Source organism: Beta vulgaris, chromosome 5 (genome assembly GCF_026745355.1).
Source record: "Beta vulgaris subsp. vulgaris cultivar EL10 chromosome 5, EL10.2, whole genome shotgun sequence".
In the NCBI taxonomy this organism is placed as follows: domain Eukaryota; kingdom Viridiplantae; phylum Streptophyta; class Magnoliopsida; order Caryophyllales; family Amaranthaceae; genus Beta; species Beta vulgaris.
Window position 1 is genome coordinate 8,166,708 of NC_079206.1, and position 26,393 is coordinate 8,193,100.

A 26,393-nucleotide genomic window follows, 5' to 3' on the forward strand; every position below is an offset into this window, starting at 1 on the left:
TGACACAATGTGGCCAAGAAATGCCACTTCTTCCATCCAAAATTCACACTTCGAGAACTTTGCGTAAAGCTGATTCTCCCTAAGTGTAGACAATACTGACCTCAAGTGCTCTTCATGCTCCTCCTTGTTCTTCGAGTAGATAAGGATATCATCGATGAATACGACTACAAATTTGTCCAAATACTCTCGAAACACTCTATTCATGAGGTCCATAAACATCGCTGGTGCATTGGTTAAACCAAATGGCATCACGGTGAACTCATAGTGACCATACCTCGTCCTAAAGGCAGTCTTTGGTATGTCCTTCTCCCAATCTGCAATTGGTGATACCCTGACCTCAAGTCTATCTTTGAAAATATTCCAGCTCCTCTTAATTGATCGAATAGGTCGTCAATCCTCGGTAACGGATACTTATTCTTAATAGTCACCTTATTGAGATCTCTATAATCGATACATAGCCTCAAGCTTCCATCCTTCTTCTTTACGAATAAAACAGGCGCTCCCCATGGGGAATAACTAGGTCTAATGTACCCTTTCTCGAGTAATTCCTCTAGTTGCTTGTTGAGCTCCTTCATCTCTGCTGGAGCCATTCTATAGGGTGCTTTTGATATAGGGGCAGTTCCAGGAACTAAGTCTATGGTGAATTCTAACTCCCTCTGAGGTGGCATTCCCGGTATATCTTCCGGAAATACGTCTGGAAACTCATTCACCACTTTCACATGTCTATCTTAAGCTTCTCTTCTTCCAACCTCTGCACATTACACAAGAATAACGGAGCTCCCTTCTGCACTTGCTTTACCAAACTTAGGGCTGAAATGATCTTAATTCTACCTTCTTGTGGTTTAGTCTTGAAAGTCACCTTTTTCCCATTCTTATTCCTCAATCTCACTTTTTGTTCTCCACAAAGAATCTCGGCTTTATACTCCTTAAGCCAATCCATCCTAAAATAATCTCCAAGTCTTCCAATGGAAACTCTATGAGGTTGGTTTCAAAGTCTACATCCCCAATTCTCACAAGGACGTTTTCATATACTCTTGAGCAAGTTACTACTTCCCCAGATGGTAACATAATAGGAATTTCAACATCTCTAGGGTTTCCTAAGCCATATTTTGAAACAACTAACTTTGAAACAAAGAACGTTCGGCTCCTGAATCAAATAAAGCTTTAACAAAAGTGGAATTAATAGAAACATTACCCGTAACTACGTCCTTGGACGTCTCAGCTTCCTAGCACTTATGACATTCAACCTTGCCACTGCAGGCACACTAGGACCAGCTCCACTCAAAACGGTCTTGTTGTTCCCATTTTGCCTGTTCCCACCTTGATAGTTGTTGCCTCCTGACTGGTTTCGATTACCCTGACCAAATTGGTTTCCGCTCTTGCCCTTGTCGTCTTCAACTCAGGGTTCTTGGAGAAGCACTCATACTCTCGTGACCCAATTTGTGGCAGTAGTTACACTCCACCAGCTTTCCTTCACAATCCTTTCCAGGATGATTGTAGGGCACCTCTTGCAGAAATACACGCGTTCGTCTCCTTTCTTTCCCTTATTAGAACCATTTCCACCCTTCTGTGGTTGATATTGGCCTCCATTCCTTTGGCCACTAGATTGTCCTCCTTGGTGAAAGTTATTTTGAGGCTTGAACTTCTTGTCGTTCCTCTGGAAATTCTGACTAGGATTCTCCTTCCTCTTGTTGTTTGAGCTCTCAACTCCAGCTTGTTTCAAATAGGAACCTAAATGAGCAGCTCTATCATACACTTCCTCTAAGGTCCTGAAAGTTGAACCTCCTAGCCCAAGCTTCACCTCAAGACTAAGTCCAGTCTCGAACCTAATTGCCTTTCTTTCCTCAGTAGGTACTAACTCTGGAGCAAACTTCATCAATCCTACAAACTTCTCATAGTACTGCTCCACAGTCATGTCACCTTGCTTCAACTCATCAAACTCAGTGGCCTTTTGCCTCCTCAAGAAATTGGGATAAAATTTCTCCTTCATAGCTACTCCAAACCTTCCAATCAAAGTCAGGCCTTGCCATTAACGTCTCCTTATGCTGCGACCACCAAAAGTCAGCTTCCTCCTTGAGGTAATATGCAGCTATAGCTACTTTCCTATTATCTGGACATTGGATAGCATCGAATAGCTTCTCGAAATCCCTAACCCAGTTCTCAAGCTTAACAGGATCACCCTTCCCATCATAAGAAGGCGGTTTACTATCACTAACCCTCTTAAACCAATCAACAGACTTCTTCTTCGAAGGACCTCTTCTAGCTAAATTCGTAGTCACTCGGACTAAATTCCTCAGCTGAGCATCAATTCTAGCGTTTCTATCGGCCATTGATCTGCCAAAGAAAAAAAAATTTGACTCAAAAATCGCTTATTGACCCTCAATATAGGTCAAAAATACTAAGCAAATGCCACGCTGACATTTAATTCGCAATCTCCTTTCTAAGGAACTTTTATACTAACTCTCTTACTAGAGTAGTAGATTAAGCAAAACTAGCACTTTTTCGTAGTCATACTACACCTTTAAGTCCAAACTGGACTCCATGCAAGTAGAAAATACCAATCCGTTGCAATCAAACACTTAGTCACATAAAACACATCAAAAGTGCTACTAGAACTTAGAGCACTTACTAATCTAAGACACATAAAGACTTAGTGACTAATGCGACGCAATGTACATATGTTCTAAGACACATAAAGACTTAGTGACTAATGCGACGCAATGTACATATGCATATGCAATTCCCTTCCCTTTTTGCTATTCGACTTTGAAATACTTTTAAGTTCGAAAACTTTTTGTAAGATAAGGTAATATAAACCTTGGAGCTCTGGTAACCACTTTGTAACACCCCCACGACTCCTCCTTTTATAAACTAGGAGAAATTGCGGGAGTTGTTATGCCACGCATGATAATACGTAAGGCTAATCAGATAATACAGCGGAAGTCTTTTAAAATAAACTGAAAATACTTTAATACAACGGAAATAAGAAAGTATGTAAATGAATTACAAACTCCGAGACTATCCCATACTAGTCCCATCTTCAAAGTCAAACCTTGACCCCATTGGTCAAGTAAAGTCAAACATAAAATTCAAGATAGCTTAAATAAGAAAGTACTCGTGTACTAAAACTCCCATCCGGATGCTTATGATTTCCATGCACATCAAGAACTTGTACCTGCAACTTCTTCTCTAAACTCTGCTCACCAAATGGATCATCACAGGGTTGTTGAGGAAAAACAACAACCAAAAGAAAACAAGAAACACATACATCAGCAACGCTGAGTACATAACACAACAAACTAATGCGAATAATAATGCATGCAATCCTCAATCACTTCGGCTTGCTCTTCTTACGACTCTACATGCGACAAGCATATAACTGAACTTACTAAATACTTGCTTTTATTATTATTTGGCAATGAACGGGCACCGTCCTCCTCTTGGAGTCATACGGGCTACTATTACTTGTGTAAGAGATCCCACACCTCTTACTAAAGTTCCATGAACTTTAAATAACTTGACTCGAGAAATTTAAGCTTGTTAGTAATGAACGAGGGTGAGAGTGAGCCTCTAGACTCAACATCTCAGAGATAAAGAATACGAGTGACACCTAGTCCACTCAAAGATCTTGATAATTTGGAATTCCATAAACTTGCTTGATAAAATAAAAGCATTAACATCGTCATGCTATGCTATATGCAGGAGTATAGTTTCACACTAACTCCCCCCTTATGTTCAATACTCATGGGGGATCCATCCCAAGAGTTTTATTGCCAAAGCCCATTATGTGAGACACAATCACAATAATACATCTAGCAAATAAATTAATTTCTTATCTTTCTTTAACAAGTGAATGCAACAACACCATAATTAACTCAATTCTAAATTCTTTGAGACCTTGCTCATCTTATTACTTTAATGACTCCATGAGTCCTTTTTCTTGCTTTCTTAAGGATCCATGATCCAATCAATTGAGTCATTGCTCAATGATTCAACTACTTGTGAGTCCTTGCTCAATAACTTTAACTTGTGAGACCTTGCTCAATAACTTGAAACTTGTGAGACCTTGCTCAACAAAATATAATTTCTCATGAGACCTTGCTCAATAATATATATAAACTTCTAATGAGACCATGCTCAATAAAATATATAAACTTCTAATGAGACCATGCTCAATAAAATATATAAACTTCTATTGAGACCATGCTCAATACAATATATAACCTCAAATGAGACCATGCTTAATAAATATTCATAGGCAAGCCATAACTTTAAGAGTAACTTTAATAACTTTAATCATGCTCAAAAGCAATAATCATCAATCACATGCTTTTCAAATATAGGAATAACTCAAAAGTTCCATTCCTAATCTCCTTTCTAAGTTCTCAACATATACTCAAACAATTTCAAGGCATAAGCCTCTCCTTACTCCTCATGCTCAATAAAATATATACATCCTTTGAAACTACTAAAGTCAAGGTCAAAGTGTATGTACCTTGATTACACAAAAATCAACAGTCAAAAGTTTGACTGGCTTTAATTATTCTTGAAACCTACCAACAATAAAGTACTATCAATTAGTACTTCCAACAACAATCTAAAGCTACTAATAAATAAAAATCAGCATTCTTAAATAAATAATAAAGCTGATTTTATTTTAAAAAGGCTTTAGAAACTCTTTTTGGGCATAAACTTGAAAACCTTTACTAGTAGGCAAAACCCACTATAAACTAATACTTAAAACCTCTTTAAAATTAATTATTTATTAATTTAATTACTGCTGGAAATTTAACTAAAATAATAACAGATTTTTTTTTTTTTTTTTTTTTTTACAAGTGGTTCGAAAACCACAAATCTGAAAAACCACAACCACTGGCGCCACCACGAGCACCACCACACCACCAGCTGCGCGGCAGTGGCAGGCGGCGCCCGTGCCCAGTCGGCTGCCACCACTGCTGTCCCGACAATGGTCTTGTCGGACCTGTCGATCTCGCCGGCGAACCACCCTTGTGGTGGCCGGAAATCGTGAACAAAGAGGAGAGAGAAAATAAGGAAGAAAAACCCCAAAAAATTCAGAAAAATCATTACCTCTTTGCTTCCCTTTGATAATTATAAGATCTTCCTATAAATTTCAAAAACAAAACTAGATTAGAAGCTAGAATTATTGAAGAGGATTACTTGAAAAACTTACTTGAGGAAGAACAAAGGTTTGAGAGGAAAAACCCACTTACTCCTTTTTGACAAAATGGTGGCTAGTGAAGGAGATGGAAAAAGATGGGAAACTTTAGGTTTTCTCTTTTTATAGTGGTAGTCAATTTGGGTAAAAGACCAAAATGCCCTTACTCATCAAATTGCCAAAATACATTTGATGATAAATTTCCAAAATAATCTTCCTACTAATATTAATAAAATACTTCCTTGAAAATACTAAAATACTTCTTTGTGGAAATACTCAAATACTATTTTGGTAAAATGACCAAAATACCCTTCTGCTCTTAAATACCGAAATTAAATAGCTTTAATAATTAAAAATGATTAAAACTATTTAATTAAATATCTTAAAAATATGGGGGATTACATTATGTTAGACCTAGAAAGGTCGGTTTGGAGGAGGAGAGTTTCTCCTTTCTTGCTATGTTGTATGTTTTTAGTATTAAAAGCAGACATCATGGCTTTGTAGTGGACTTTATAAATCAAAGCTACTGGTATAGAACCATCGAACATTTTGTAATTATGAGTTTTGATTTGCAAAAGCAAGGAGGATAAGATATTTTTATCACTTAAAGAGACACTGAAATTTGGATAACAATCGAACGAGACTGGACCCATGCATAAGCTTGACTCTATTGTTCCTAATAAGGAATCATTAAAGTCTTTGAATCGGCCATCTCTGAGAGCCACAAGGACTGAAGAATTCAATCCTTCTTTTGTAAGAGGTTTTAAACCTACTTGAACCAATCCTATATGGATGTAACGATATCCCTTTTCAACATGTTTTTGCAAGGTTTTAGCTGAAAAAATTTTATAGTATCAATAGGCTTTGTTAAATGTATATCACGTTCTTGGGTTTTGATAATATAATCTGTTTTAAAAATTATATATCTACTCATTTTGTAAATTTGGTCTTTATTGACTCTGGGTATTTCCCAATTGTCAATACTTTGTTCAAGATTTTCTATAGTAAAGGTTTCATTTTTTACCAGTTTATTGGCTTTACTACTATTACCATGAGAAGAGGATGAAGTTCCTCTGCTCCAAATAGAACTCATGAATCTGGTTAAAAAAAAAAACTAAGACCAGGGTTAACACTTGGTACAAGCCCTATAATCTACTTGCCATAGAGAAGGTGTAGCCCTATGGTCTGACCGCCACTTTTGGACTTACTGCCTCTACAAACCTTAAAAATAGCCGAAATAAAAAGACTGCAGCAAGAGTTAAGAAGGAAAGTATATAACCAGAAAGATAAAGTTTTATAAGGAACAAAAATACTACAACCCCTTGGCTCTGATACCAGGATAAATGCCAAGGATATGGGGTTTTAACAGATATATATATATATATATATACATATATATATATATACATATATATATATATATATACATATATATATATATAGAGTCGGGATCCGGTGAGAATGAATAGTTATGTGAGAATAAAGTAATATGTGAGAATTAACTGGGAGCGTTAGAGTAAAAAAAAACTAAGGGCTGTGATTTGCCATAACAGTAATAACAAAGTCACAATTTTCTTAGTAATTAAGCGTGAACAGTACGTACTCACTGAGGAAAAAAAAAATCAAAAATCCATACCTCTCATCATCGATTGATTGATTGCAAACTAAAGTCGAACTTTTCTATCGATTGATCGAAATTCATCCATCAAAGTAATTATCATCAGGTACGAATTCATGGATTCTATAATTATAGTTATGGTTTTTCGCATTTTTTAATAGAAAATTAGGTCTTTTAGAGAGTATACTTGATGTGATGGAGTCATGGAATTTGTTCATCAACTTTTTCTCTCTCTATTATGAGTAAATTTCAATTTTAGGTTTAATTTGCATCTTTTGTTCTGTCCTGATGATTGAATGTGTGGATTGTGTTTTTGGAGGATTAATTATTATTAGTTATTGAGCAAATTTTATGACTTTGCTTGCTATTCTTTCCTAAATTCGCTTGTATAGACTGCTTGTTGATGGATGCCATGCCAGTTGAAATAAATTTTGAGACTCGTATGTGTTTGTACTGCAATCTGATAACTTTGGACATGTACATCATATGTTTACTACATGTACATCATATATTTACTACATGTACATCAGTTTTGAATTTACTAAATGATTAAGAAAAGCATATAAATGATTAACAAAATGAATTTATGTTTACACTCATTGATACGACACCTAGGGGAATGACATTGCATTATATGGGCATTGGAAGTTTCGGTGATTCAGAAGTACAGAATTCGTACCGTGTCGTTTAGAGTATCCGACATGGGTTTTAAGTAAAAAATAAGATGCGAGTGACATAAGATTTAAGACACATATATACATATATCTAGCTTTGTTTCTGATGCTACATATGTTGAATCATCTTACTCCATATCACTACAACTGGTTAAGTAATTTGACAGAAAAGGCAATGAAGAGCAGCCTATAGTACTGATAAGTTGATTGGCACTCTTGAAGGGTTTTATGAAGAGCAGCCTATAGTACTTTAGCTCAAGATAGCCGCTTATCTCAATTGCACCACAGAATGAAACTTCACCATCCCCCTGAGAAAAGTGCATATCGCCTGTGCTAAGATTTGCTCCTTCTACAAACACTGGAAGGTAAATCTTTGAACCTTTGCTAAGATTCTTAATGTCGCAGTTTCCTCCATTCTCTCTTCCTGGAATTGTTCTTGCTGCCTCTGTAGCAATTCTTTCCCATTCTGGCGTCCCCTTTACTATCTATCCATGATCATTATAATACATCAGAATCATCAATTTCTTTCTTTTTTAAGTACACTAATAAACTGCTCCTTAATACTCTTACCTTTCCTAATTGGCAACCTTTGGGTGATGGTAAATTTGCTAATGGTCTAGAATGCAGAACCTCGCACAGCTTTAGGGACTTGAGACCGTTTTCTTCAACTTCTCTTTCTCTCCCATTCCATATATCCAGGAGCTCCTTTGATGGCGCTGTCCCAATTATTCCAGGGTGAGTCAAACCCGGGAAACATACTCCTGATAAGTTGATTTAATACGCCTGAATAATTATAAGAAAATAAGCTAAATGATGGCCTGTTCAGTATTAACTTGTAATCATCTTACTCTGTTTTTTGCTTTTGCTATGAATTAACTAGATTAAAGGTTCAAGAAGGGTAGTTAGCTTAATATGTTTTGACCTCTAGTCTAACACCTTTTGATGTATGATTCATGGCTAGTGTTTGCCTTCTAACCTTTGGTTTACCAATACAACTCATGTACATTATATCTTTGCCATATATACATCATTAAAGACCTACAAGTACATTAAATCTCTTATAAAAATAGAAGTTGGATTTTTTGGCAATATCATACACAAACATGAAATGTGATCTATGCATATCTAATTTATTTTTGTGATTCTTTCAGTTAAGTTTTGTATTGTGTCTTTCAACTAAAATTATTATGTTCCTTTCTCCAGAGGATTTCATGGAAATTCAACTTACTATGGAAGACCATAATCAACTAAAATTACTCTTGTAGATGATGAACAATTTGTTAGGAGTAATCTCTTTGTACTTTAATTAATTATTCGTAGTATTGCTAGGTTGCATAAATGAGTATTAGATAATAATTAATGCAAGAGTGCCAATAGCTATACACTTTGGTCAATTATAGTACATGATACTTAGAAGAAAACATTGTTATTTGTTAATACGCTCTAGAGTCTAAACTCTAAACTGCATAAATTAACGAGTTCTTTCATTTTTTAAATGAAACTATTAATTTGTCAATTTATTGTCCGTTCCATGAAATGTATACGTACTTACTTAGTTTATTCATATCGTAATATGCACTATACTTCTATTATTGTGATTCTTTCAGTTAAGTTTTGTATTGTGTCTTTCAACTAAAATTATTATGTTCCTTTCTCCAGAGGATTTCATGGAAATTCAACCTACTATGGAAGACCATAATCAACATACTCCAATAATACAAGTAGCAGGTGAATGATTGGCTTTCTCCGATGTGATAATAAGTATCTTAATCATTAATGTTTATCAAATTTCAAATCAAAGATTTCTTGTATGTGATAAGTTTGGGATCACAATACTTTCTATGAGTGAATATCTGATTTCTAGCATAAATGTATCCTATCAGTCATGTGAAATATCAAATATGGCTCTTGCATAATTAGGTTTCTTATTTGAAGGAAGATGTCAGATAAGGCTAAAAGTACATCACTAATGGCATAAAAGTACATCATCGATTAAAAATGTTTAGTTTAAATATCATAAACACATTAAACTCTCATATAGTCATAAATTAGGACTTGATGATAAGTACATCATGATAGTTTAGTATTAAAATAGTTGGTACTATTAGCTAATACATGGCTTTCAAAACTTTCATTAATGTAAAAAATGATAATATGATATAATGAGGTTGATGAATTAATTGGTTAATTTTATTTCATGTAATCATGATGAATTAGTTGGTTAAATACTATTTCATCATGTGGTTAAAATTCTGTTTTTGTGCATACATAATGCGTAAGATGCAGCTATTGTATGCATTGTCTAGTGTGCGCATAAGATAAAAATTGTATGCATTATTTTCTATTGTTTTACATAAGTTAAGCTTAATTCATATATGATATATGCTTTCCTTTCCAGCTCAAACGAATACTTCCAATACAGCTACATGGGGTTACTCCTAGAGCACGCCTTTTGTTACCCGGGAGGAACAAGGGAGTGGATGCCTTTGTGTTCTAATGAGTTAAACCTGTGTTAGGGATGACGTTTGATAGTTTGGAAGAAGGGATTAAATTTTATGATGCTTATGCCTACATTGTGGCTTCAACACTCGAAAGTCGACGACTAACAAGAACAAGAGTGGTGTTGTTGCAATAAAATATTGCTTATGCAATAAGGCGGGTTTTAAACAGAAGCGTAAGACAAACATTGAGGACAAACCGAAACAAAAGGAAGATAAAAAGCTTCTACTAGAAGAAGGTTGGTGACAAGAGTGGGGTGTAAAGCTCAGTTGGTTCTTAAGATTCGGGAGGAAGGCGGATATTTTGTCAAAAACTTTTATGAAGGACATACCCACCCTCTTTACACCCCAAGTTGTAGAAAATTTCAGAAGCAAGGTAGAAAAATGACAATTTTGCATAAGAAGTTCATAGTTGATAATTCAAAACTGAATATTGGGCCAACAAAAAGTTTTAGAATCTTAAAAGAGAATGTTGGTGGATATGATAATATCGGGGCTTCAAAACAAGATTTCAAGAATTTCTCAAGAGATCTAAAAGCATATATTGATGGCTCTGATGCTCAAATGTTTGTGGACAATTTTAAAATGAAAAAATTATTTTGGGGTGCCTTCTTTTATGATTTTGAGGTAGATGATGAACAATGTCTTACTAAGGCTTTTTGGGCGGATCCCATTTGTAGGAAGAACTATGCTTTGTTTGGGGATATGGTCTCCTTTGATACCACTTATGAGACTAATCGGTATAATATGGTCTTTGGGCCTTTTACTGGTGTTGATCACCATAAAAGATGTATCACATTTGGTGCCGGTTTTACTGCCAAGGAAGACATAAGCTCGTTTGAGTGGTTGTTTACCACTTTCTTGAAGGCAATGGGAAATAATGAACCCACTTGTTTGATAACGGACCAAGATCCAGCAATGAAAATTGCAGTGAGGAAAGTTTTCAAAGAAACGGAGCACCGGTTTTGCATGTGGCATATTATGGAGAAGGTGTCTGCCAAAATGGACAGAAATCTTTTGAGTGAGACAGACTTCCATGAAAAGTTACGATTATGTGTGTGGGACCTAGGGTTGAGCCTTTAGAATTTGAAGAAAAATGGAACAAATTGATTGCTGAATTTAAGTTGGAAAAACATGAGTGGCTAACTGAGTTGTATAAGATAAGAAATATGTGGATCCCGGCTTATTTTAGAGATTTATTCTTGGTGGGATCATGAAGACAACTTCGAGGTCGGAAAGTGAAAATCACTTCTTTACCTCCTTTACTAATCCCCATGTTACTCTTGTAGAGTTTAATATGCGCTTCGAAACTGCGATGGATTCACAAAGACACTCACAAGCTGAATTTGACAATGACTCAAAGAACAAATTTCCAGAATGTAAGACACCGTTGCTCATTGAGAAGCATGCTTCAGAGGTATTTACGCACTCCATATTTTATCAGGTTCAAGAGGAGGTGTATAGTGCTTGTTTTTCTTGTGGGATTATAGAGTTCAAAAGAGAAAATGACTTAGAAATGGCCACGGTTAATGAGGTGAATCGTAAAAGAACGTTTGAGGTAGTGTTTAATAACACAAACTATGAAACAAAATTGTTCATGCAAGGTATTTGAGAGACATGGTTTACCTTGTAGGCACATGGTTTGGGTATGGAAGGCAAAGAACCTAGCCATGATTCCTGAGAAATATGTTCTTAACAGATGGACTACAATGGCAACAAAAAAGCCAATATTTGACTTGGAAGGCAACATTTTAGACCAATGCACAAGAATGGTGGACAAGAAAAAATCTTGAATGAGCTTTGGTCAGAAATTTACAATTGTGTAAGTGAGGCTGAGCAGAATGAAGAAGTATTGCTGAACTTGTTAAAAACCTTCGGACCTTGAGATTGGACATGGAAGCCAAAAAGAGTGCAAATAACACTCGTAGCAAAGCACAAGACATAGAGCTCCTAATTGGATCTGTGGCTCCTAGTGAGACAACAATCAAACCCCCTAAGATATCAAGTAACAAGGGAAGTGGCACTAGAAGCGGAAAAAGGATCAAGGGAGAGAGGGAGAAGGCAATTGAGCAACATCAAAAGAAAAAGAGGTTATGCAGCGCTTGTGGAGAGCTTGGATACCATGACCTTCGAAATTGTCCGTCAAAGATACCTTCATGATCTAAGGTAACTAGAAACTCATTTCTATTATGATTTTATGATTTCTAGTATGTTTATTGGTCCTTAAATGTTACTTTTACTTGGTTCACATTAATTAAGGTATGATAGAGTGAAACAACTGGTATACCGATGTACATTAGAGATGGCTTGAATGTACATCAGAGATGGCTTGAATGTACGTCACTGATATCTTCAATGTACATCAAAGGGTATAGTCTCAAGCTTGAATAGATTTATGATTTTCCAAATGGGTCAGATTTTTTACCACCTTTACGATGATATGGTTTGTATATCTAGATTTGGTTCAACAAGAGCAGCTATTGTTACATTTTGCTGTCTCAAAGAACTTGAACTTGAAAGTTTGAGTCTTGATTTGTATATCTATTCAAACATTACATGGTAGAAGGGGGGGGATTTGAGTTTGGAGTTTATACCTTCACATTATAATATTCATGATCAGGCCCTAGATTCCCCTGTAGCAGTTTCCAAGTTCGACGTCAGACTTTTGAGTTTGGAGTTTTTTTGTTTTGATTGGTCTAGTAACTTCTATTGATCATTAGACTTCTAGCAAAGTAAGATAGGAAATTATTTGAGCTCAGACATTAGGACTTAGAGCTCGAAAAAAGCGAAACAGAACCTGGCTCAGACGCTTATGCAGTGTAGGCATGTGATCTGCTCCATTATTAGAGATTGGAAACTCCCCCACTAACCTGCATATATGCATCAAAAAGAATCAAACAATTCGTAATACTCCTTCCATCGTAAAATAATAAACTTCCCATTTCTTTTTACAAATTCAGACCTTATAAAGTTTTGGGAACATCTAATGTTGACTTGTTAAATGTTCATGGTATATTTTAGCTAAAATATAACTAATGGTGGCTAAAAATACATCACCACTAGCTTAAAAGTACATCAAGAATGGATTAAAAGTACATCATTGTTTTATTAAATTACCAGAAAAATCTATCTATATATATTTTCATGTTCTCAAGTAGCTTAAATCAACCCAAGAACAAACACAAACATGACTGTTTACCCGAATTAAGTAAGTGTATACTATTGCTAAAATCCCACCTGTCAATCAAGTAAGTTTATCTTCTTGTTGGCACTTTCTAACTAGTTGTCTTAGTAAAGTTCGTTCTTTCTCGTTTTTCGTGGCTCACTTTCTAACTGGTACCTTTATCATGATGTTTCAGTTATTACGTGGTTCTTTTTGTGAATCATCCATATCACAAGATGGTGCACACATCGACACAGAAGCAGGAATCAAGATGATGCTCAAACAATGAAAGTGTTGATCTTCTCCGTTTTTCTCTAGTTATTTATACCAGCTTGCTTGATATATATGGGTCCTTTTTGAACTCTTTAAACTAGACTTCAATTGTGATATTTGAATATATTTTGCCTAGAAAAGATTACCAAATTGTCGTCTCTTTTTGGCTTCCATGATCTTTGTGAATTTTGTTTCATGATAGTTCCATGATCTTCCCCGTTTTTCTCTAGTTATTTATACCTGCAACTATCTGGACTTTGATTCTGTCCGGATATAGTACACGAGAGCTATCGATATGGCTCCTAAGAAATTATTTTCTTCTGACTGTACAAGTGTCAGACTGTAAGATAGGGCACAAGTAGTTGGTTGGCCTCCAGTTAGATCCTACAGGAAAAATTGCCTTCAAGCAATTAAAAAAGAAGCAGAAGTTGGAGGAAATTACGTTAAAGTTAGCATGGATGGAGCTCCTTATTTAGAAAGATTGACATGAAACTTTACAATGGCTATGCAGAACTTCTTAAGTCCTTGGAAGAGATGTTTAAAGTTACAGTTGGTAAGTGTCAATATCATCTATAATTAATTTTAATAAATTATTACAATAACATTATTATTTGATATTTTTGGTGAATTAAATTACTTAACTATATCCTTGTTTTTGTTTTGATTTATTAGGTAAATACTCATAGAGAGAAGGGTATAATGGATCAGAACTTGTACCAACTTATGAAGACAAAGATGGAGATTGGATGTTGGTAGGAGATGTTCCATGGGAAATGTTCATTAATTCTTGCAAAAGGCCGAGAGTTATGAAAGGATCAGATGCAAGAGGCTTGGGTTGTTTGGCTTAAATATTTATATATAAAAAATATATAGCGGAGTCTATTTTTTTCGTAAAGGAAACTTTTTTACTTTAAATTTTTGGAAAAAGGAGTATTTTTTTTTCATGTACATTTGGGAGATTATCATGTTTTGGATCTGTAGCATCTCATTTTCATGTATATAATGCTCCTTATATTCTCAAAAAGATCTTTTTTTTTGGCGCAAAGCTCTGTATGTAATATATATATACATATATATATTGATGAAAGAAAAAGTTTTCTTTTGATTTTGATTTCAAGTTTCTTTGCTCTTTCCTGTTCTATGTTCATAAGTTTAACAAATTCTAAAAAAATAAAATAAAAAAGTCATGGTTTAACAAATTCTAGTAAAGCAACTTCTCGTTAAATTTCTTTCTTGATGACTATTGCCTTTTAACTAAGTCATGGTTTATACTTTGTTTGACACCCTTTGTTTCTTAGTGTTTTCGAATGTATATTGGGGAATGGGAAAAATGAATTGTTTGGAGGGCTTCCTAATCTAGCACCTGTAATATGGAGATATTTGCATATCGGAGTGGCATATTTTGTAGTTTGGGCCTTTGAGGAATATAGGAGGGTATTTGCCCAACTTATCATTAATGAACAAGCCCTGCTTCTATAAATAATACTATTAATTGTTAAAACTGTTTAGTTATGGTGTTATGACAATAGTAACAACATCATAACACAAACAAAACTATCAGTTAAATTAACTCATGAAAAATTTACATTGTAGTATCAAATGTAAAAACATCATAACAAAACTATCAAATGTAAAAACATAAAATTCATAATACTAAGTGCTATAGCAGACAACACAAGTACATCAACGATGTCTTACAAGTACATCACCGAAGGCTCACAAGTACATGAATACTGAAATTCTTGCAGCTCATTTCATCTCCTTAACTTTCTTTAGCATAAGTTGTTTAACTACATTGGAGTCGTCCTTCAAGATCTCACAACAATACTTGGCTCTCAAAGTTTTCAGAAAAAAAACCTAAAAATAAACAAATATTAATCAGCTTTAAAATCAAATATAACTAGAAAAAAACAACCTAAAAAAAATTTCTTACGTTGTTTTTAAAGTTAGTATCCCACGAAGAAGTCCCTTGCGCCATATACATTTCCATGTACCTCATTGCACACACACCACTATCGATATCATCATTCTCATTTGATTTACATTGTAGTTTGATTAGTTTTAGGTCGAAGTTCAATACTTTTTCGGCTCTTGGATCACCGCTTGACTCCAAATAGTTAGAAAATGCCTTAGCCTACAAATGCACATTGTTAATGGTATTCATAAAAAAGAACAAAGTAGTTGAGATAAATATCAATAAATTACCAATATTGTTGCGTAGCCACCATAATTTTCATTCAATATTCCGGTAAGCATCCTTTGGTCAATAATATCAATCTTGGAATGCTTGAAATTGAAACATAAAACTACGTAACAACCCCTTTGAAGAATAGGACAAAAAACCTGCGATAAGATAAGAAGGTACGCTTTTAAGTCATAGCATTCAATCATCTTTGGAATAGGGGTAACAAATTAGTCGGGAAACATAAAATTTCAAATGTATGATAGGAATCAAAGAGGGGCTAATAAAAAGGGTGTTGAATGGGAGGAGTCTGGAGATGATTCTGGGTTGTAGGCACCAGCTGGAAGAGAGAAGAGGGAAAAGAGAATAATTAGCTTTACTAATTACTATGATTTCATGATGAGCCGATACTTAATGCCATGGTGCACATATTATTTAAGGAACCATTTTAATTCAAATGAATCTGAAATCTTGTATTATGAAACATTTGCATCATATAAAAAACCTATTCTAGTTTCGGACTTCAATGAAACTATTGGAATTTTATAATTACTGTCTACTGATTTCAAATATTTGTAAATTGAGAATGTTAGTGTGCTTAGGTGGTGTATTTTCATCACAGATGCACATACACAACTTTGTGGCTTTCAAGGGGAGAAAACCGGAACATCTCTGTCTTCTGTTTATTTCTGCACATACACATCCACATCCACATCCACATATGCAGTATTGCACATCCTTTTACACTTTAGTGTACATCTACATATTGAGTTTTGCAAAACCATTAGCAATTTGGTCCACATCCATGTATTGAGTACTCACATCCACTTAAGGTTTACCCTAATGAAGAGAAGAATAAATTATTATTATTACTCCAAATAATGAAGAGACCGAGCCCTATGTAATTGCAAGCTCTTATTTGCAAATCGATTTTCAAATTTTATCTTCTAAATCCATACCTTAATTTAGGTATTTCATGTAATAAAATCATCAAATTTACTTAAGCAAATGAATAGGATGTTGAGGGATAATCTTGGGGAGATGAATTGAAGAATGATTGACTAGATGTTGATAAACATGGACAAACCAGAATAGATAAAAGGTTCAAGATGAACCAAAAAAAAAAAGATGGTAAATATAAGGTGTGCACTCCAAACTTGGAGATCTCCAGAAATCTAGGCACTCAAAAGGATTACAAGACATGAACAAAACTACAATTACCATTTGGAATTGGGAAATATCCAACATCACTCATGACTTATAAGTACATCACTAATGACATAAAAGCCTTGTAAAATGAAATTCATAAATCATACTCCAAGAAGATGCACCTACCGAATTAATTGCCTGTAAACTCAAAATCGAACCTTAAAGAAAGATTTTTCTGTGGAACAACAAATGGTGCGTATGATTATAGAATTGGATAACTATATATATATAACTAGCTGATCTGATTTTTTTTTAAGCTGGAAAGCATTAATGTGCTTTTAATGTGTGGAAAGCATGAAAAAAAGAAAAACTTGGGCTTTCTTGGACTAAAACTATTAATCTGAGCAGCTGGTTTGATTGTTAAATTAGATAGGTCTCCTGTGTTACAATGTTAGAAACGTGAAGAATTATGTGATTCTTTTACTACATTTTCTTGTATGTTGTGTAGGTTTCCATTTACTGTCTCAGTGTCTTGCCCACAGGAAGGACTGATTTTTTCTTTTTCCCCAGATGTTCTAATGGGCACGTAGATATATAGCGAGGTTTATGAACAAGGTGGAAGTGAAGACGGCATTAGGGGTGGAGAATTCGACGGTTTGGGAGGAATGTAGCCGTGTAGTTGGCTCGATTTTACATGAAGATGTGATGAAGAGTGTGAAATACATGGTGGAATTGTTGGTGAGAGAGAGCAAAGTATTGTTATATCAGGGCCAAAGAGACCTCAGATGGGGTGGTTTCAGTTGAGGCTTGGATGAAAACATTGAAGTGGGAAGAAAATGACAAGTTTGAAGATGCTGAAATGAAAGTGTGGAAAGTGAAGGGGGAAGTCGTTGGTTATGTGCAGAAATGGACGAGTTTAACACATGTTGTAGTGTTGGGAGCAGGCCATTTTATCCCTACTGATCAGATTGTTCATTCTTAGCATTCTTAGGTCATGATTGAAGATTGGGTCCTGGAAAGAGGGGTTTTTGATCAAGAAGTTGATTTGGTCTAATGACTTAAAAGTACATCACTCATGACTTATAAGTACATCACTAATGACATAAAAGTACATTGTCGATTAAATCATAAACACAATAAACTCCCATATAGTCATAAATCATGACTTGATGATAAGTACATCATATTAGGCTAAAAATTAACTAATTACTTACAAGATCAACATCTGACATATCTCCATACTCGGAGCAGTTGAGCATGTTCAACAATCTCTTATGGAACTCAAGCTCACATTGTAGCACCGGTTTTTTCCGTCTAAGAAGTTCTTCAGTCAAGTTAACCTATAGATTAAATATAATAATTATTAAATAATATGAAGACTTAGAACAAAAATTTAATCGATTAGAAACTTACACAAGCTGTAGGAGGGATAAAGAATCTCTTTGGGGACCCTAACCCACGTCCTGATTCCTTCCGATTTAAAAGCAATGACCATATATCAATGATCCCGGTGTCCACATACTCTTCCAAAAGTGATGAGAAAAGATGTCGTTCACCTTGGAATCCTTTGTAATGATACAATACTTCACTGAAGAGACATGATTTTTTTTAAAAAAAAAAGAATGACAATGAATTGAAGTTTGTAATTTATAAATCAAGCAATAAATTAGACAAAAGAAGTAACATAATCATCTTACTTTCTATCTCCATATGTCAGAACATATTTGCAGATTTGCTTCTCGATGATAGTCAACTTCTTCAACACGTCAACAACTCGATCATAGTATGGAGACCTAATTTGCAAAGGCAGGTTCTTTGGCTTCCTTAGAGGACGTTGTCTCTTATTTTCGAGTTTTCCCTCTAATTCCGTATCAAAATGCACAACTTTGTTCTTCCCCTTTTTGTTGCCTAGTCAACCTTGTAAAGCAACGACTATGGGTCTCTCGGTCTCAATCTCAGGTGCATCAAACTCAGGTGCATCAGTGGATGAAATTAGATTGATATCTTTAGTTTGAGGCGCATGAACAAACGGTGAAAGGTCAAGTCCAAGGTCAAAACTAGGAACATCCGGTTGTTGTTGTGGAGTAGCACAAATCTCATAAGGAATGTTCAATTCCTTCATAGTTTCTTGTTGATTATGTGTTCCACAAGTCTCTTGATAAGCATTCACAAGAGCATCAACTGCTTCCAGAACTCCAGGTTGATCAAAGAAAGCATCATACTCGTCTGAATTTGACTTCTCATTAAGATTAGAAACGGAAGGCTCTACTTCCGGTTGAGCTTGTTGCTTCTCTGAGAATTTAGTGAACATATCAACCGCTGTGCTTTGTATTTTCTTTATACATTCACTACCCGGGTATTGTTTTTGAACCAAGGAGAGAACTTGCCCAAATTGAATAAAGTTTGTAGCTAAATTCTTTGTCACACATGAAAGGGTATCAATCAAATCCTGTAATATCAATTCATAGCTTATGTAAATTGTGGAACAAAGAAGTGGAGGATACTATTAAAGCGAAAAAGTGAACATAGGAACATTTTGAAACAAGGAATAAAGAATAATAGTAAGAATGACTTCATGAAAAAGAATGATTCAAAATACATAAACTTTGTATAATAATTTTAACCCTAGAAAAGTTTTTTTCTTTCTTAGTGGTAGCCTTAGTCAATTAGCTCAAGCATTTGGGTGGATTTTAATATTACACAATGAATCATAATAATTAGCATTTGTATAATAAGAATCATACTCCACAAAGGAGCTGTATGCTATTACTTGGAAGCTCTTAACAGCTCCTTTGTGGAGTATGGTGTTTTTTTTCCTTGTTTCTTTTCTTGTAAATCTAATGAATCAATGCTGAATTTGCAGCTGTTCAAGTTCATGCCGAAACATCACAGAAGAAATATTTTTCACCAATAACATACAGAATAAAGGCAGTACGAGCATTTTTTACCCTTCAAATTCTTTGGCCCTCTTTTTCAGAGGCTTCTGTCAGAGACGATTACATTAAAGTTCACAAATTACTTTTTTCGTGTTTCCGAGTTCAAATTAACACAAACACATGATAGTTGAACTTTAAGTAGACCTTAGTAGGCTTTTCTAAGGTCAAGTTACTAAATTAATTTATTACTGATGTACATATGAGAATCTAAAAGCAATTATCAAACATAACCAAGCTAGCTAGAGTCCAAAGAAATCTTACACTTTCTAGACAAGCACATAATTAAATGAGAATTGACAAAGAAACTAAGGAATGTGAGGTGTACCTCTGTAGATTTTTGTGATGAATCTCCTTGATCATTTGTTGTAGAATGGACTGGTACAAGATCATTAATAATTGTGTCGGCATCACTTTTGATTCGTATAGGAGGCAAAATCCTTCCAAACCCAAATTTCCGGCTTTTATCTCTGCCTTACATCTTTCTTCTATAGCCTTAGCCTTCCAACAACATATAATCGGAGCCTTCCTTTCAATTTGTGATCCTATAAATTCCACCCTATCCAAGTAGAATAACTATTGAACAATAAAAATGAATTAGTAATGACAAAAACACAAAAATAATATATATGCGTATCATAAAATAACACGTACATCAGATTTCTACAATATGTACATCAGATTTCTACAATATGTACATCATATTTCTACTACATATACATCACCAATACCACTTATTTCAAATATATATATACACCTTCTATGTACACCTTATTTGTAAAAAGAATGAAGCAAACAAATATCAACATGATACCTTGAAAACATGATCTAAAAGCGTATTTTATTAATTATACAATAGAGTATATGAAAGTGTCATATACCGTGAGAAATAATAGAGATCCCGTGAAAAAACCACATGGATTTTTCTTCCAAATCAAGATTGCATCGATTAAACAATCAATTGTATATTGACACCAATCCATCCGACTTATTTCACTTGTGTCATGAGTGAAAACAAAATCTTGTAAGTGCAAATTGATTCTTTGCCCATGCAAACACGAGGAAACAACAAAAACAACAAAACTTCTCTTGAAATCATCTCGGCCCCCAAAGTAAGAATCCTCTCCGGCATTTTTGTAGTTTTAGGGCATCCTTTCTCCAAACCCCATATACTCCTCCATTGTTCGAAAAGAATACGGAATTCGTCATTGTCATCATCCTTCATTGCTTCCTTCACAACCTTAGGACCCATAGGAAGGCCAAGAGTCACTTGGACATCTTCTCGATCTATCGTGATCTTCCCATCTCGTACATATAATGTACGACTATATGGGTCAAAGTTCTCAATAAGCCAAAGACTTAGCTTATTGTTTAGAGCCCCAAAGCCCAACTCAAGAAAAACACCGAACCCGATATCTTTTACCGCTTGTCTTTGTTCAGAACTCATATTTTCAATCATAGAGTGAAGTCCGGATGGAGACATACGACTTCCAAACTTACGGACAGAATTTTTTCTTTCAACTTCCTCCATTGAAATATGATGTACAAAACCAAACCTGGTGAAAATCATATAAACAAATTATATAAACTCATAACCGTTGTAACAACAACTGAAATATAAAGCAAGGAATGAATTATGCGAAATTTCACTTGGTACAAATCATGTAGTGACTAGGCAATTTCAGAATAGAGAAACACAGAAAAAAAAGTCACAATTGCACAATCCAATTAAGAAACATCGTACGTGCTTCAGTTTTTTAAGAAACATCAATCACCCGTCTAATTATGCGATTTCACAAATTCGTTCTCCCTAATTGCACTTGGGATATTCAAGTCTAAAAGAATTACTTTCACCCCACCTAATAAAGACCACTAGAGGAATCTCAATTCTACTAACTTAAATTTTTTTCTTTTTTTGAGAGGAATACCACTAACTATTAACTAACATACTCTCAAGAGCATTTGATTGAAACCTTTATATTACATGTTGATTACAGCTCAAGTTTATTTGAGGAGTTTTCACTTTTCAGAAGGGATTCATCTTTCTTAGATGCAGTGTACAATTCCCGTTGTACTTCCCTCTCCAAGTGTGCTCGTACTTCCTTCTTCATTTTTAACATGGCTAGTCTTTGTGCAATAGCTCCGACGAGAAGAAAGAAGAAAGCATAAATAAACTGTCCTGGCAGAACCCAAGGGTCTCTGATAGTTGAGCCTTTTTTTCCTGTGTCTGAATCCTATGTTACTTGGACTCGACTATTCTTGTCAGGTACATTTAATTGTGTTATACTGCTTTTGGGGCTACAATCCAGCCAGTTGACAGCAATCTATATAGAAGCGGTGCTAGTCCTTTTTCCCTTAACATACAACTTTCGCAGTTTCATCAGTTAAAACAGCGCTCTCACGAGCTATATAATATTAAACAAGGTTGGCCTTCTTCTTTCTCATTGTAACAAGATCACAATTTTTAATCAGCTAAGCTTCATACCTGACCTTTCTAGTTGGTAATCTGTTCTATTACTTTCTTTTTGGTGTTTCCGTTGTGATTTTCAGCTAAAATCTCGAACACTAAAGCTCTGCCAAGGCCTGAAGACTTCTCAAAGGCTATATACATGTTTGATATAGGACAAAATGACATTGATCTTCTGTTGAAATCAATGACAGAAACACAAGCGCGTGAATCTCTTCCTGACTTAATCAATTACTTAGCTTTAATTTGGCCATCAAGGTAACTGCAACACAATCGGGGTTGTCCTAATTTATATCCGATGTATCTCCATTTTATAGTTGCAATATTTTTGGTCATTTTCGAGAAATTAAAGGATGTTTAGTGATATTCTGAGAAAGATAGGGAGAGTTCTTGGGAAGCTACTAGCGCAAAAATTAACAAAGACTAATACTATTCTGTATACATCATGAATTGCCTAAAAAAACATCACAAGTTCACTACAAGTACATCAAAATGAAATAACTACAAATTTCAAAAGAGACAATGTAATCAAACTTACAATTCTCAATTGCAAAAGTCAGACCAATTCATCAAAATCCTCCCACTTATTCCAGCATCAATAACAACTGTATTTCACACCAAACACACAAGAATTTCAAAATGTATAGAGATAAATGATGCAGAAAGAAAAAAAAAACATAAGATGAAAATAAATAAGGCAAAATGAGAATGACATTTTCCATAGCTTAATTTCAAAGTAACAACATCAAATTATCAAATTGAATCATAAAATCCGAGATATAACTGAAAAATAGAGCAAAAAAAATATCCGAAAAATACAAGAATGAAATAAAACGAAACATTACAAGAAAATAGGCAAAATGAGATGACATTTTCCATAACTTAATTTCAAAGTCATCAAATTATGAAATTGAAACCCTATAATTCCAGATGTAACTGAAAAATGGAGCAAAAAAATCTGAAAAATTTACCACTTTAAATCATTTTCGAGCTTCAATGGAGAATTTGGAATCTTGTTCGAGCTTTAATTGAGGATAAATTGCTAGTTTTGGATGTTGTTGAAGCTTCAACAATGGACGAAAATGGAGATCTTCAATGGGGTTGCACGAAGAAGATACACGTAATTTTTTGAAAGTTCGGTGGTTTTTTTTTTTGGGGATTAATGAGCTACAGTACAGTAGGTCGGTTGTTGTTTTTGGGGATTAGTAAGCTATAGTAGTGTTAATGAGCTACAGTACAGCCGTTAGATGAGAGGGATCTAAGGGCAAGGATTTATTCTCATATAACTAAGTATTCTCACATAACCATGTTATTCTCACATGAGCCCAAATCTATATATATATATATATATATATATATATACATATGTATATATATATTATTTATATATATATGTATATGTATATATATATGTATATGTATATATATATATATATGTATATATATATATATATATGTATATGTATGTATATATATATATGTATATGTATATACATATACATATATATATATATATATATATGAGAACGTATTGTGTCGGACTCGTCCGACCATAATCTTGGTCGGACGACTTTCAGGTGGTTCCAATTTTTTTTCAGGTAGTCTTCATTTTGTTTTCAGTTAGTCTTCTTTGTTTTTCAGTTGGTTTTTGTGCTTCAGTTAAACTTACTTGGGTTTCAGTTGGTCTTTATTCTTTTTCAGGTAGTCTACATTTTTCTTCAGGTAGTCTTCATTTTGTTTCAGTTAGTCTATTATTTCTTTCAGTTGGCCCATTATTTCTTTCAGTTGGTCCAACTGAAAGAAAAGAAAGTCCAACTGAAAGAAAAGAAAGTCCAATTGAAAGAAAAGAAAGTCTAACTGAAAGAAAAGAAAGTCCAACTGAAAGAAAATAAAGTCCAACTGAAAGAAAAGAAAGTCTAACTGAAAGAAAACAAAGTCCAACTGAAAGAAAACGAAGTCCAACTGAAAGAAAACAAAGTCCAACTGAAAGAAAACAAAATCCAACTGAAAAGAAAACAAAACACTAATCAAACATAGTTTCTGGTATTATTGAATTTGAAACCTGAAGAAGAAGCGATGACATAGACGTTGACAAAACACTGAAATATAGTTTCTCTTTCTCTTCTTGCTTCATTTTTCCCTCTCTTTCTCACTCTCTCTGTCTCTCTTTCCAGGTGTTCACTCAATTTTTGAAGTACACTGTACAAGTGCCGCAGATTGATGAATTCATCAACTGGTGGCCTTTGAAAGCGTTCGCGGGAGACTGGGACTTGCTTCTTCTGTGCTTCTCTTTTTTCTTCAACATGATCTTTTTTTTTATTCACTCATCCTCTTTCTTTGTTCTGATTTGTTTGTTGTTGCAGTCGCAGAGTCGCAGAGATACGTTGTTGATGTCGTCGTCAACTTGCCGTCCGACGAAAAGTATATATATATATATATATAATATTATATATATATATATATATATATATATATATATATTATATAGGCAAGATCACATGAGAATGCTCCTTACATGAGAAATGAGAATGAATCTCAACCACACGATTGGTTTAGAATTACAACACTTATTCATTAGAGTTATATCCCTCTAAAAAATTTTGAATTCAAAAAAAAAATTGTTTTTTTTGAATTTTGAAAATTCAAATATTTTGTTTTTGGAGTTACATCACTTTTTCATTAGAGTTACATCACTTATTCATAAGAGTTATAGTGTGTAAAATTCATTCTCATTTCTCATATAAGTATGCATTCTCATATGAACTCACTTCTATATATATATATATATATATATATATATATATATATATATATATATATATATATGCACAATATATATCTGTATAGCACTAGTGCTAGGTCTAATGCATCTAAGTAAGTTTTATCATCACCAAGGATCCTTTGGTCCAATGGTATAGTAAGTCTTTTAATCATTCTGCACTTGTATAGATCTAGTTCAAGCCCAGGCATAAAAACCCAATATACATTCATAAAGTTTAAATCTAGTGCAATGGTCCAACCATTGACTCAATATGCACTCACATAAGCTTAATCTAAACCCTTTGTGCACCCATGTAACTTACAACCATCATGCACACCCCAGTCCCCATGTATTATTCAATTTATATCCAACCCCACCATGTACTTCTTCAGACTAACCAATCCAATCCAAACCCATCATGCATCCATGTAATTAAGCAATTCAACTTTATATTTAATCCAAATTGGATATGCTCTAATCTAGGTTATTCAACCCGATCTAAGCCCAACTTGCACTTATATAGCCTAACATGCTCTCGACATAATAATTGCATCAACGTTAATCCAAATACCACTTACAACAACCAACAGGAATACACTACCCACACAAGTCACGATGACACCAATCAATCTACCTTTTGAGCAGAAAATGTCAATGCACATATAACTGGTAGTCTTTAATTGGATTCACAATCCTCATCACACACACCTCAATATTATTTAGTGGTTTACTAAAGACAAGAGAATTATGGAAAGATCATGTAAGGGTTGTAAGGGACAAAAGACTTCTTTATCCAAACGGGACATCAACCACAAAAACCGCTACAAAGAAAGATGACGATGGTGCCTCATTAAGCAAGTAAAGGAAGGGGGAACAATTCCATGGATAAGGTACAACAGAACAACATAGTAGATCACGATTAATCGTCAGAACCTCATCATAACTTGCCCACATAAGTCGTTGCTAGCTAATGATATGTTATTCATACAACCTACCCTTTATAACTCGTGAATCATTATAAGCACATTTAAAAAATTGGAAGAATCTCAACAAAAGAGACATGCAACACTCACGACCCACCTCGGCAAACCCAAGCATCACAAATAACAAGCTCGAAAAAGCTAAACCCCCACCCCTACCCAATGACCCAATAAGATCATAAAACAGTTATAAACAAATCCCCCCCCCTCCCAAAACATCCTACACTATCATTTTGCTCATTTAAAACTCTTCCACAATTAAAATATCTCCTACCATTCTACCATGTCGACAATTCACTCAGACACAAGCATGACAAATAACAAGCTCGAAAAAGCCAAACCCCCCACCCCTCACCCAATGACCCAATAAGATCATAAAACAGGTATAACAACCCCCCCCCCCCCTCCCCAAACATCCTACACTATCATTTTGCTCATTCACAACTCTCCCACAAAAAAAAAAAATCTCCTATCATTCTACCATGTCGACGATACTCCCAGACACAAAACTATTATCAT

The 26,393-nt window shown here is 34.6% G+C and overlaps 2 protein-coding genes, 2 long non-coding RNA genes and 1 pseudogene across 4 annotated transcripts; 1 reads left to right on the forward strand and 4 right to left on the reverse strand.

Moving 5' to 3' along the window:
- Positions 1-2,830: 2,830 nt before the first annotated feature.
- Positions 2,831-5,562, reverse strand: LOC130591672 (uncharacterized). The gene is made up of 3 exons (XR_008969688.1): positions 5,089-5,562; positions 4,496-4,553; positions 2,831-3,196 (listed from the first exon to the last, which is right to left on the reverse strand). It is a non-coding gene; the product is annotated as an uncharacterized LOC130591672 (long non-coding RNA).
- Positions 5,563-7,596: 2,034 nt separating this feature from the next.
- On the reverse strand, positions 7,597-8,474 carry LOC125497936 (putative formamidase C869.04). Its single transcript, XM_048645655.1, has 3 exons — positions 8,405-8,474; positions 8,039-8,229; positions 7,597-7,953 (listed from the first exon to the last, which is right to left on the reverse strand). The coding sequence occupies exons 1-3, from the start codon at positions 8,472-8,474 to the stop codon at positions 7,597-7,599; spliced, it is 618 nt and encodes a 205-aa protein (XP_048501612.1).
- Positions 8,475-12,255: 3,781 nt separating this feature from the next.
- On the forward strand, positions 12,256-14,507 carry LOC109134862 (auxin-responsive protein IAA4-like; annotated as a pseudogene).
- A 435-nt stretch (positions 14,508-14,942) lies between these two features.
- LOC125497620 (uncharacterized) lies at positions 14,943-18,637 on the reverse strand. The gene is made up of 6 exons (XM_048645020.2): positions 18,431-18,637; positions 18,147-18,321; positions 17,948-18,073; positions 15,608-15,745; positions 15,336-15,536; positions 14,943-15,259 (listed from the first exon to the last, which is right to left on the reverse strand). The coding sequence occupies exons 3-6, from the start codon at positions 17,990-17,992 to the stop codon at positions 15,152-15,154; spliced, it is 492 nt and encodes a 163-aa protein (XP_048500977.1). The 5' UTR covers positions 17,993-18,073; positions 18,147-18,321; positions 18,431-18,637; the 3' UTR covers positions 14,943-15,151.
- A 2,136-nt stretch (positions 18,638-20,773) lies between these two features.
- LOC125497619 (uncharacterized) lies at positions 20,774-23,319 on the reverse strand. Its single transcript, XR_008969330.1, has 3 exons — positions 23,105-23,319; positions 22,672-22,738; positions 20,774-21,222 (listed from the first exon to the last, which is right to left on the reverse strand). It is a non-coding gene; the product is annotated as an uncharacterized LOC125497619 (long non-coding RNA).
- Positions 23,320-26,393: the final 3,074 nt, after the last annotated feature.